This window comes from Marmota marmota, unplaced genomic scaffold (genome assembly GCF_001458135.2).
Source record: "Marmota marmota marmota unplaced genomic scaffold, marMar, whole genome shotgun sequence".
In the NCBI taxonomy this organism is placed as follows: domain Eukaryota; kingdom Metazoa; phylum Chordata; class Mammalia; order Rodentia; family Sciuridae; genus Marmota; species Marmota marmota.
This window is the reverse complement of record NW_025999900.1, coordinates 11,469,852-11,482,198: the sequence shown is the minus strand read 5'-3', so window position 1 is coordinate 11,482,198 and position 12,347 is coordinate 11,469,852. Positions and strand designations below refer to the sequence as shown.

General features: G+C 41.4%; 3 protein-coding genes across 4 annotated transcripts in view; 1 reads left to right on the top strand and 2 right to left on the bottom strand.

The window, feature by feature from the left end:
• The window catches only part of Rpl36al (ribosomal protein L36a like), a 1,429-nt gene extending 921 nt beyond the window's left edge, over nucleotides 1-508 (bottom strand). Inside the window, exon 1 of one of the 2 annotated variants that reach the window (XR_007345781.1) lies at nucleotides 244-408. The gene's annotated coding sequence lies outside the window, so the exon portion shown is untranslated. Of the gene's footprint in view, nucleotides 1-243 lie in introns of both variants that reach the window. The other variant, XM_015491077.2, reaches the window with a different exon arrangement.
• Nucleotides 509-554: 46 nt separating this feature from the next.
• Nucleotides 555-3,756, top strand: Mgat2 (alpha-1,6-mannosyl-glycoprotein 2-beta-N-acetylglucosaminyltransferase). Its single transcript, XM_015491069.2, has 2 exons — nucleotides 555-701; nucleotides 979-3,756. The coding sequence occupies exon 2, from the start codon at nucleotides 1,033-1,035 to the stop codon at nucleotides 2,374-2,376; it is 1,344 nt and encodes a 447-aa protein (XP_015346555.1). The 5' UTR covers nucleotides 555-701; nucleotides 979-1,032; the 3' UTR covers nucleotides 2,377-3,756.
• Nucleotides 3,757-5,185: 1,429 nt separating this feature from the next.
• Nucleotides 5,186-12,347, bottom strand: part of Dnaaf2 (dynein axonemal assembly factor 2) — a 7,752-nt gene continuing 590 nt past the window's right edge. The window contains 3 exon segments of the mRNA XM_015491057.2: nucleotides 5,186-5,947; nucleotides 7,350-7,493; nucleotides 10,856-12,347. The exon segment at nucleotides 10,856-12,347 is cut by the window's right edge and continues 17 nt beyond it. Coding sequence (XP_015346543.2) covers nucleotides 5,453-5,947; nucleotides 7,350-7,493; nucleotides 10,856-12,347 — 2,131 coding nt within the window. The 3' untranslated portion in view covers nucleotides 5,186-5,452.

Here is a 12,347-nt window from a genome sequence, read left to right as displayed (position 1 = left end):
ACTTCCTCCATTTTCTAGCTCCTGGGTGACTGATGCAATGCGGGATATAGTAGCTTCTGCTACGATCCGCCCTGTTCCTTCTCCAAGAATCACACCGGTCTGGTTTCACGATTTCCCTCCGAAGCACCGTCACCCGTCAGCATCAGGGCTGACGTGTCCTTAGCCAGGCGGCGTGCCTCGCGGCCCAGTAGCCGCCATGCCTACACTCCTTTCCTAACCAGAGAAACCAAGTCTTAAACTCACCCAAGCCAAAGCAGCGGGTCTCGCCTTCCCTTTCTTACAAGGTCCTTCCCCGGGTTCTGAGCAATGGAGACTCGTGTTTAAACCGCTACAGTCCAGCTGCTAACTTACCCAGAGATCTCGCGGCCGCAGCCCTCGCCTCGCCACGCTCGCGCCTTACAGGAAAGGGAGGAATGGAGCGGAAGTAGGAACTGAACTTGAGCGACAGGACTGCGAGCCAATAGGCAGCTGGCTACTACGGCCAGTCGCCTCCAGACGCGTCTGGGAAGCGCCAACCAACGGCCTATGGGGAGGGCCCAAGGGGTGTGGGCCAAAGGGCTGTGGCGCTCCGCGGGCCAGTACCGGGTTGTCAGAACGATCGCCGCGGTAGTGGGGCGAGGCTACGTGGTCGCTCAGTCTTGGTCGTCCGGGACCCGAGTCAGGATGAGAGCGCAAAGGACACAGGGCCGCTGGAGGCGCAGGTAACGAAGCTGGGGTGCGGTGGGCTTGCGGCTGGGCTTCTTCCGGGACCAGTGGTGCTGAATGGAGAGGACCGAGAAGACGCCGAGCCGCGGCTCCTAGCGGCGGGGCCGCTGCAGCTGCCGGGCGAAGATGTGCGGATCCCGGGTGACTTGGGGCAGCTGAGAGCCTTCGAGCCCCAGGACCCCCGAGGCCCGAGATGAGTTAGCGGGGCAGCCGCGGGGGCCAGTTCCTACAACCACAGGCCGGGGCGATCGCCCTCCCGCCCCTTCCTTGCAGAGGCCGACAGCTCCTTTCCGCGCCCTCCCGCCCGTGCCCTCGGCTCTGGAGACCATGAGGTTCCGCATCTACAAACGGAAGGTGCTAATTCTGATGCTCGTGGTGGCAGCCTGCGGCTTCGTCCTCTGGAGCAGCAATGGGCGACAAAGGAAGAACGAAGCCCTTGCCCCGCCGTTGCTGGACGTCGAGCCCGCGCGGGGCGCGGGAGGCCGGGGTGGGGACCATCCCGCGGTGTCGGTGGGCATCCGCAGGGTTTCCAACGAGTCGGCGGCTCCACTGGTCCCCGCGGTCCCGCAGCCGGAGGCGGACAACCTTACGCTGCGATACCGGTCCCTCGTGTACCAGCTGAACTTTGATCAGACGCTGAGGAATGTAGATAAGGCTGGCACCTGGACCCCCCGGGAGCTGGTGCTGGTGGTCCAGGTGCATAACCGGCCGGAATACCTCAGACTGTTACTGGACTCACTTCGAAAAGCCCAGGGCATTGACAACGTCCTCGTCATTTTTAGCCATGACTTCTGGTCGACAGAGATCAATCATTTGATCGCTGGGGTGGATTTCTGCCCTGTTCTTCAGGTGTTCTTTCCTTTCAGCATTCAGTTGTACCCCAACGAGTTTCCGGGGAGTGATCCTAGAGATTGCCCTAGAGACCTGCAGAAGAATGCAGCTTTGAAATTGGGGTGTATTAATGCTGAGTATCCTGACTCCTTCGGCCATTACAGAGAGGCCAAATTCTCCCAAACCAAACATCATTGGTGGTGGAAGCTGCATTTCGTATGGGAAAGGGTCAAAGTTCTTCGAGATTATACTGGCCTTATACTCTTCCTAGAAGAGGACCACTACTTAGCTCCAGACTTTTACCATGTCTTCAAAAAAATGTGGAAATTGAAGGAGCAAGAGTGCCCTGAGTGTGATGTTATCTCACTGGGGACCTATACTGCCAATCGTAATTTCCATGGCATTGCTGACAAGGTAGATGTGAAAACTTGGAAATCCACAGAGCACAATATGGGTTTAGCCTTGACCCGGGATGCATATCAGAAACTGATTGAGTGCACAGACACTTTCTGTACCTATGATGATTATAACTGGGACTGGACTCTTCAATATTTGACTGTATCTTGTCTTCCAAAATTCTGGAAAGTACTGGTTCCTCAAGCTCCTAGGATTTTTCATGCTGGAGACTGTGGAATGCATCACAAGAAAACATGTAGGCCTTCCACCCAGAGTGCCCAAATTGAGTTACTCTTAAATAATAACAAACAGTACATGTTTCCAGAAACTTTAACTATCAGTGAAAAGTTTACTGTGGTAGCTATTTCCCCACCTAGGAAAAATGGAGGGTGGGGAGATATTAGGGACCATGAACTCTGTAAAAGTTATAGAAGGCTGCAGTGAAAAAAAAGTCAATTACAAAAGCAAAAGTGACAGTCTTCTATTTTTGATATTTGTCTCAACAGGATATACAACTGAATAAAAGATTTAGGAACTGGTTTCTGCTTTAATACAAAAAAAATTTTTTTTCTTGTAAAAGGTGTCCAAATATATAATATAATAATCTTTTCCAGTTATATCTGATTAAGATGTAAAACAAGTTTTCATTTTGGGAGTTGAATTTTAAAGCTCAGTCTGTCTCTGTTAAAAGTAATGATTATTGTTAATTGATATGAGGGAAGAGGGAAAGTTTTATTTAAGTTGCATCTGTTAATCTTTTTATCTGAAACTTTGTATACTTTTCCACTTTCAAAAACTTATTTTAAGTACAGCAAATTTAAAATTGATAGCAGTAAAAAAGTGTTACAATGAAATCACAAGAGTATTAATGGAACAACCCAGTTTCACTCTTGACACAGTTATTAGGAAGGGATTGCTTCACTGGTTGAATAATTCAAAAGTTATATTTGCTAAACACCCTGTCAGAACAGTCATTTTCAGTATTACTGATTCCTGTATATTGCGTTAAGATTTGCCTGTGCTTTGGAACCTTCATAGAACACACTTTCTTTTGGAATGTATTTGATTGATAAGCAAGTTTAAACATTGTTTTCACCTCAGTGTAGAAATACAATGGATTTGATTTTTTTTTTCTTTTAGTGTACCAAAATAAAATACTCATTTTTGCATAAAAAGGTTCCTAATCATTTTGCAGAACAAATTTTGTTTACTCCTTATACCAAATTTAGTAAAGATATTTTAAAAGTTTTGAACTTTTAAAAGCATTACATCTTAATATTTACTATCTATACATTGTATAATAAGTTTGAAATAAAACCCTGCTCATGACAGTGCATTCACTGTGGAAGAAACTATTTAGCTTTCAAATTAGGCAGGCATACATAATAAACAAAAAAGCTGCTGTGTAAGAGAAATACAGCCTAAATTGTTTTTTAAGGCCAGAAATGATACAAAGTTCAGTTGTACCAAAGTGCAACACATTCTAGTGCCAGCTTTAACTCACCCGTCGCCAGTATTAGGGGTTGAACTCAGGAGTACTCTACCACTGAGTTACATACATTTCCAATCCTTTTTATTTTTGTATTTTTAGACAGGGTCTCCCTAAGTTGCCTATGCTACCCTTGTGTTTGAACTTGTGATTCTCATGTGTCAGCTTTCAGAGTAGGTGAGGTCACAGGCATGCACCACCATGCCTGGCAAGGTACTTTTAAAAAAAGATGGATACAGTAAATAATAGGTAACAGGCTTAAAATTTACTCCATATTTTGTATACGTTTCCCTTATTACTACATTCAATAAAAAAAAATTACTCATCAAAAGCTATATTCTGTGTAGATAATACTATTGGTTGTTTCAACCTAAGAAAACTTTTTTTTGTTGTTGTTATCAGTACTGGGGGTTGAACCCAAGTACCTCATGTATGCTAAGCAAGTGCTCTATAACTGAGCTATATCCTCAGCCCTCAACCTAAGAAAACAGTCTCAAATTTCTATTGCATCAACTTAAGAATGTGGTTGAAAAATATATATGCTCATCTAAGGTGAGACAGTTCCTTTGTGAGCTGCCTTTTTACTACCTTCACATCCCAATCTAGTGCCAGTATTTTTCTTTTTTTGGTGGGGGGTGCATAAGGGAGGTACCAGGGATTGAACTCAGGAGCATAAACCACTAAGCCATATCCCCAGCCCTATTTTGTATTTTATTTAGAGATGGGTCTGAGCTCTTTAGTGCCTCAATTTTGCTGAGGCTGGCTTTGAACTCTCCATCCTCAGCCTCGTGAGCCTCTGGGATTACAGGTGTGCGCCACTAATGCCAGTTTTTGTCTGGAGATTATAATTACCAGGCTTTATACCAGTTTTTGATCCCTGACCTGACATCTCCAGTTTAAATGACTAAAGAAATTAGGCCATTTCCAGAATTGAGCTAAGACCAGAGTCTGAATTAGTAGCTATGTTTAGAACAGGACACAGCAGCCAGTGGCCTTGTGTTTAGTGATTAGATCAAGTGTTTTCCTCTGTTTTCATGGTATCCTAATTTTTTTTTTTAATGGATACCTTTATTTATTTATCTTTATGTGTTGCTGAGGATGGAACCCAGGGCTTCACGCATGCTAGGCATTCTACCAGTGAACTACAATCCCAGCCCCACTGTCCTAAAATTTTTTGTGAGAAACACATTAGGATTTCCCCTTTGCCTCATATTTTAGTTGGGTTATTAAAAAATTGATTATAAAAGAATGGATTTTGCTTTGATGTGATAATGTAAGTAAAATAATTTTTCTTTTCAAAACAAATTGTCAGATTTTTAAAAATTAAAATTAAACTGTTCTAAATTCTCAAATGTATTCTATAAAACCAAAAGATGTTTTAATACTTAACTTGCAAGAAATTGTTTTTAAAAATTGAATTTTGAAAATCATTAAAACTAACCTCATGTAGTTTGTGCAACATATATTAGTAAAATATAGTTTTCAAACAAAAATGCTAAAAATTCGATTTAGATATTTGTATTGTAATTATTTAGATTATCAATATGGGTAAGTTCTTTCCCCCTGCAAGCTCTTGTTTCAGCAACTACACCCTATAGTGAGACTTATAAAACAAACAGGTTTAGGATTCTACTCCCATACTTGGATTCATATTTCTAGTTAATTGCATTCTTGAGAATTACTTTGTGTGACAAACACAACTTGGTGAATATTTTGAAATTTTAAAGTAAGGGTAAGCAGAAGCAGCAAAAATCAACACAGAAGTCAATATATATGTATATTTATACACACACACACACACATTGTATTAAAACTGTTTTACATCTCTACTTCAAAAAATATATCTACTAGAGGAATTCTAAAACATCTCCAAAATTAAAACTATTTAAAGGCAAACAAAAACAAAACTACAGTTTACCCATTGGAATTAAAATTCCAAATTGACTACCTTTGTTTTAATGTTTAACAGAAAGAAATTATTTTAGGTCCAAAATTTTTTTACTCAACATTTAAATTCCGAATAATATAGAATTAATCCAAATCATATAGCAAAGAATTCTGAAAAGTGAATGCACAATGAGTCACATGATCTTTAATAATCTGCACAGTACCATCTTGCATATTGGTTTCTTTTATGCTATCAAAATCAGGTATATTGTGAACTATAGTTTTGTTCAAATTGTGATGTCCATCCAATTCTTTTTCTTTGGTTATTACCGGTTCTTTTAAATTATCTTTGTCCTCATTTGAGTAAGTAGAACCTTTCTCTTTAATAAAAGTAGGTTCCATTTTTGCTTCAGGTTGCTTTGATTTTCCAGATAGCATTTGAGAAACATCAAGAGACTCTTGTTGAAATCCTGCTACTGAACCACAAGTATTTATTTCTAGTGCTTTAACTGCTATAGATGAATCAGAATCAGTTGTAGAGGTGGTAAAATGTTCTACATTTTCTTTTTCAGTTAGATGACACTCTTCATTGATTTTTTCCTTTCCTTGAAGCTGATCAAGATTACCACATTCTTGTAACTGTGTCAAGAGAAACAAAAAATTAATAATTATTTGAAATAACAGCAATTAAATTGCAGTAACCTGAAATTTGTTGTTGTTACTAAGGATTGAACCAATGTCACTTTGCCACCCTCAGCCCTTTTTATTTTGTATTTTGAGACAGAGTCTCACTAAATAGCTGAGGCTGGCCTTGAACTTGTAATCCTTTTGCTTCAGCCTCCCAAGTAGCTGAGATTACAGGTGTGTGCTACCACAATGGAGAAAATAAAACTTTTTGTGTGTAGGGGAATTGAACTCAGGGCTTCACATGTGCTAGGCAAGCACTCTACCACTGTACTACATCCCCAGCTCTGAAAATCAGATTTTTTAAAAAGCAGTGTGGCTGCCAAAGGAGAACAAATGTCCCTGGAGAAGGGTACAAGGAGTTCCAAGAGGAAAGGGGGAACTCAACTCAGGACCAGCAGGGTTCTTGGCATACAAGGCAGCAAACAATTTTGTGACAGAAAAATAATTCAGCCCAAGCCAAAGGTACAGACAGGTTTATTTAGGAAGATAGATACACATTAAAGGGAGAATGTGGGCTATCTCAAGAGTGAGAAGACCTGTCTTGGGTTGGAGGTCCAATATTTATAGAAAAGCTATATCGGAGGCTGGACTAGAGGCCAGGGTGGAGCTGCACATTTTTGTGCCAGTTTGCCCTATGCTTGCATATTTCCCTCGTATTACAAGGACCTGGGTAAGATTTACAACTGTTTTCTCTGCATCTCAATGGCTTCTGGGTGTTTCCCTTAAGATTCAGTACTTCTCTTTATCCTAAATCCCTATCTCATTGTGATAAACCTTGCAAACCTGCACATATGCTTCCAGGCTTCTCCCTTGACATTATCCTCTAAATACTGCCAGTTTTTTTTAACTGGGTTTAACTTTCTGATTAAATCTTTTCAATCACTGTCTTCTCCTTCAGAACAAAATGATCCAAGCTTTTTTAACATTGCCTACAAAACCTTTTAACAGACATTCTTATAAGGGAATTGTTGAATTTCTTGCGTTTTCTTTAATTTCTATATTCATCAGTTACCCTTCCCCCAATTCACACATCACTCAGTGGTGTCAGTTACTTTTGCATCCTATATTAAAAGACTGGGTTCAACTGGAAAGAATGAACAAATTCTATGACATAATCTCCACAACTTGGGAGAAAAAAAGACTTGTATTCATCCCTGGGCAAACTCACACATCCTAAATATTTGATTCTAATTGGAGGATTATTTTGGGATTAAATAAGGTTTAGCACAATCACTCTGCCCAGTTATTATCTACATTTTGTTCATAGTTATGAGATTAAGGAATAATAATTTAAGTTATTAGGCTTCCACCTTTCCAGTAGTCACTTCTCTTAGAAAGCCCATTATAATCTTACCTCTGCGTGAATTTGAATCTTCTCATCAGTAACCTGAAGAACTTCAATTAATGGTGGGGACAGGGGCATTTTCTGTATGAATGCAGAGCACAGGACCTCTTCAAGAAACTCATTAACATTTTCTTCATTAATAAACAACTTTTCCTAAAGGAAAAAGGAAAAAAATATTCCATCTTATAAGTCACAGTGGACAGTTATACTTAGGAAGACAGCTCACAAAAATTCTCACACATATCAGGGTTACACTTTTGAAAATGTTTATCTTAACATTATTTCTAAGGGCTATACTGAAAAAGAAAATTTACTACTGTACAAAACAATACAAACTATACCAAAAGTGTATGTATAATTTATTTTTTAAAAAACCTGAAAAGGGGGGAAAATAAAGCCTTGGTAGTTTTTCTAGGTTTATTAAATCTGAAGTGTATTTCTCTACTAGATAATACTACTTACACATTATGCTTTTTTCCTCCTAATATTTCTTAAGAATAACCTCACTTCTAGAGTTATAAGTGCAAACTCCACTACAAATTATAATTTAGTTTTGCAATCTGTTCATATTCATGTTAAATGTTATAGTTAAGGTGTGGGAGGAATAAACATATTAACCATACTTAAAATTACTTAACTCATAATCAGTTCATTGCTGCCCCAAATAAAATTAATTTTCCTGACCTTTTTTTTAATAAACAAATTTTATAATTACAAAATAAACACAGTTCATTTTAAGTTCTTTTTTTATATTACACCGTGTGTGTGTGTGTGTGTGTGTGTGTGTGTGTTTACTGGCAATTAAACTCAGGGGCACTTTACCACTGAGCTTCATCTCCAGCCCTTTTTGTTTTTTATTTTGAGACAGTGTCTTGCCAAGTTGCTGAGGCCTACTTCAGCCTTCAGAGTCAATGGGACAAGAGGAGTATGCCATCGTGCCAGGTTATATTAAACAATATTTAATCTGTGAACACATACTATACAAAAGTGACCCTTGGACTGGGCATAGTGGCACACATCTGTAATCCCAGCAGCGTGGGAGGCTGAGGCATAAAGATTGAAAGTTCAAAGCCATTCTCAGCAATTTAGCAAGGCCCTAAGCAATTTAACAATACCCTGTCTCTAAATAAAAAATTTAAAAGGGTTAGGGATGTAGCTCAGTGGTTAAGCACCTCTAGGTTTAATCCGTGGTACCAAAAGAAAAAAAAAGTGAACCTTGAAAACAGAAAATTTTACATTGAGCGGGTTTGGGTACATTCGCACTTACCTGTAGTCCCGGTGGCTCAGGAGGCTGAGATAGGAGGCTCAAAAAGTTCAAAGCCAGCCTCAGCAAAAGGGAGGCACTAAGCAACTCAGTAAGTCCCTGTCTCTAAATAAAATACAAAACAGGTCTGGGGATGTGGCTCAGTGGTCAAGTGCCCCTGAGTTCAATCCCCAGTACCAAAAAAAAAAGAAAGAAAATTTTACAGTGAGAGTAATTTGCCTTGCTATAATTTGAAGATCCAGAATAATACTGATTACAGAAGGTTCATTCTTTTTTTTTTTTTACTTTGTTTTTTATGGTATTAAGGATCCAAACCAGGACCTTCTACATGGTGGGCGAGTACTCTACCAATGACCTATATCTCCAGCACCTTCTAGGGTTCATGCTTCTGAAAAGGGGATTCGTCTTTGCTTCACTGCAAAAAACGCACCAAATATTTTTAGATAACCCAAGGAAGATATTTATAATAGAACTGGTTATGATTAAAATGCAGAATACCTACACAAGCTTGACTTCTAATGATTGACTTTATTAAAAAGATAATTATTTCACTGGCCCTGAAGTTCTAGGAAAATTCTCAGTGAATATTTAAGATTTAAAGAAACATATTTAGTTATTTGTATATGTGTAAAATAACAATACTGGTCTTGAAGCACAAAAGTTTCTAAATTATGGTTATTATACATAATATCCTTATATATGGCTCACTACTCATAATTTTTAAAATTAATGTACTTTAACACTTAAAGCCTGGTCCTGTAAGCAAGCAAAGCAAAAGAACTGGACATCATGGTCCCATCAGCATCATAACAAATATGATGACTAATGGAAGTAATTATAATAAATCTATTTCAAGCTTCAAAGAAATAATTCCATTTTGATTTAGTTTCCTTGCTAAAATGTTAGCATGCTAGAAAATCAGATTAAAACATATTCTTGAATATTCTCTTAACTGCTTGTCCATAAATTTCTTCCCACATCGAGTTATTTTTATTTGCTAAAACAATTACAGGAAAACTACTGCCCTTTCCTAAATTTCCCCCTTCTGCTGACATAAACAGATACTGAATTTCATATTTTATATTCTTACAAAATATCTTCCCCAACTATTTATTTTACCATTTTTGGAGGGCTTCAAGTTAACCACTTCTCAGATATCCAACTCATAAAATACAGAGCTAACTTATTAGCAGATTTATAGAAAAACAACAGGAAGAAGTGAAAATTTCTGACAGATTAAAGGCCAAGGTCAAAAGCTTAATATTTAATATACAAGCTGTGCAATTAGTGTTTCTGAAAACTTGACTCTTGGTACAAACCTTAATCAAAATCACCAATTGCTCATTTGAGTTTAAAGAATCTTTAGAATTTTAAGTATTCTTTTTAATATTTTTCGTAACAGTGGAGTATTAAATGTGAAATTCAAGAACTTAATAACCTAAAAAGCATAGCAGAACTACAACAGGACATAGTTACTCATCAAAATTTATCCTCAGTAAACTAGATAATGCTCAGTCCAGTTCTAGTGTTCTGTGCTATTCAGCTCAACAAATACTATTTACACTTCATTAAATGCCAGCCATTGTGCCAAATACTAATAGGGTCCTAAAGATGATTAAAAGAAACGCAAAGAGAAACTTTGAACACAATATAGCACCCACCAGAGAGGTCCACCTCACCAAAATCTGTCACTAAAATTACTAAGAGCACCCTATAGAGAAAATTGTCTGGGATTTAGATTAATCCAACATCTGAGTTTGCTTTCTCACCTAAGAACTATGTGGCACTTGCCGAGTTACTTTTCTTCTCAGAAACAAATTTATTATTACTCACTTTCTAAGCTTGGAAAAAGTGATTTTCCTACTTGCCACTTTGGAGTGCTTCTTAAACTTATTTGGGTCACAAACCCTTTGAGACTAAAGTTAGTCCTTTTCTCCAAGAGACATTACTCTCAACTTTTTGTATTTAATTTTAGAGGTCCAGGAATCACTGAAAATCTGTTCGGTCTCTTTCGGAGTCAATGGAGCCCAAGAAAACAACTTTATTACCAACAACTTTGAGGATTTGAAACCCATCCATCAGGGAGGATACGTGTAAACCTTCCTGAAAATACGTTTAACAAGTACCAGCATAACGAGAAAAGTTATAGAAAATGCTTTGTTTAGGATAAATTGAGAGGGAGCCTGTAACAGTAAATTTTAGAAGAGAGATGGAATATTTCAAACATTAAGACTCTAGAAAGAACTGTTACCTCCAAAGAATCTTTGTTCAAACCATAGTACCACTCTCGCCAACGTCCATGGCTCTCTGGAGATTTGGCCAGTACTATCACTGCATTGTTTGAAGAAACGCTAATGTCGGGTTCTTTGGTACTTAATTTATTTTCTGGAGCAAACTGCAAGAAGAAGGAATAAACCGAGTTTTGTGTGGAGAAGCACAGTTTGTACCAAAGGGGGTTCAGATTCCACTGAAGACTTCGAGGCTGAATCCGAGGCACTTGAATTAGCAGAGTCAAGGATTCTTCATCCTGATTACACTGCATAGGAGGACACAAAGGTTCCCTGCTCTCGGTGCCGGGGCCACCCATTGCTGGGTCAGAAGGCTCGCCACCCGGGCCCTCCAGGTCCTCGTGTGTCTCTACACTGATATCTCCGCACGCACTCCCTCTTCCTACAGGAGACTCCTGGTCAAGGGCCAGGGATGAAATACTAGGGGAGCATACGCCACCATCCCCAGGTGAGCTCCCAGCTCCTGGGGACGACTTCTCCTCTAGGCCTGGCGGCGACACCGAGTGCCTACCCAAACCTCGCTCTTCCGGCTGGAGTTCTCTCTCCTCCCCAGCGCGCGCTGACAGAGACGCCACCTCATAGGCACCTGGGGTGGCGATCCCAGCGTCTACCACCTGGATCCCGTTGGTATCCGGGCTGGGGTCCCCCATGGGGCCCGCTTTCCCCACACTAGCGGAAGCGCAGGCCACGCCATCAGTTCCGGACTGGCCCACCGACTCTTCCGGCGCCGCAGGGGGCCCGCGGCGCGCGACTGGCGCCACTGGTAGCGTGACCACCAGCTGCCGCCGGGCCTTGTTGAACTGCGCCTTGCCACGGCTGTCGTCCACCGGGTAGGGGAGCGAGAACCGCAGCCGGTAGTCGGGGTTCCTCGAGTCAAGACACAACAGCTTTCCCGTCACTTCCAGCGCCGCCTGTTCAGCCGAGCGCAGCAGCGGCAGCTCGATGGTGACCACCAGCTCGTGCGGCACCGAGCTCGGGGCCGAGTCCCGGGAGCACCGGTAATCCTGAAGGTCCACGTGGTGGCGCTGCACCACGCTGCAGCGGGGCTCGGTGGGGGCGGGCTGCTGAGTCTCCAGCGCAGGTTTGGGAACCTGGGGCCCCGGGCCGACGGAGTTCTGGGCTGTCGCTGGGTACCGGTAGGGATAGGGAAAATCTGAGAGAGGATCCTCCTTCCTGTTGGGTGGGGCCCGGGCGCTCCCCGGAAGGGGCGTGCGCAGCACGGCAGCCTCTGGGGTCCCCTTATATTTAGTCTTCAGGGTCTTGGCGTTCCGGCGGTCCAGCTTGACGCCGAACTGCTTCTCGACTGCCTCCAGGGCCGTGGCATCCAGCATCTGACAGAAGCGCTTGTTGCGCCGGGCCAGCGCCAGCGTTTCTGGGTGGAACACCACATCGTAAACCTTGTAGCGGGTGCCGCTGCGCCCCGCGTACTCTCGGCCAGGCGCCAAGCTGTACGGC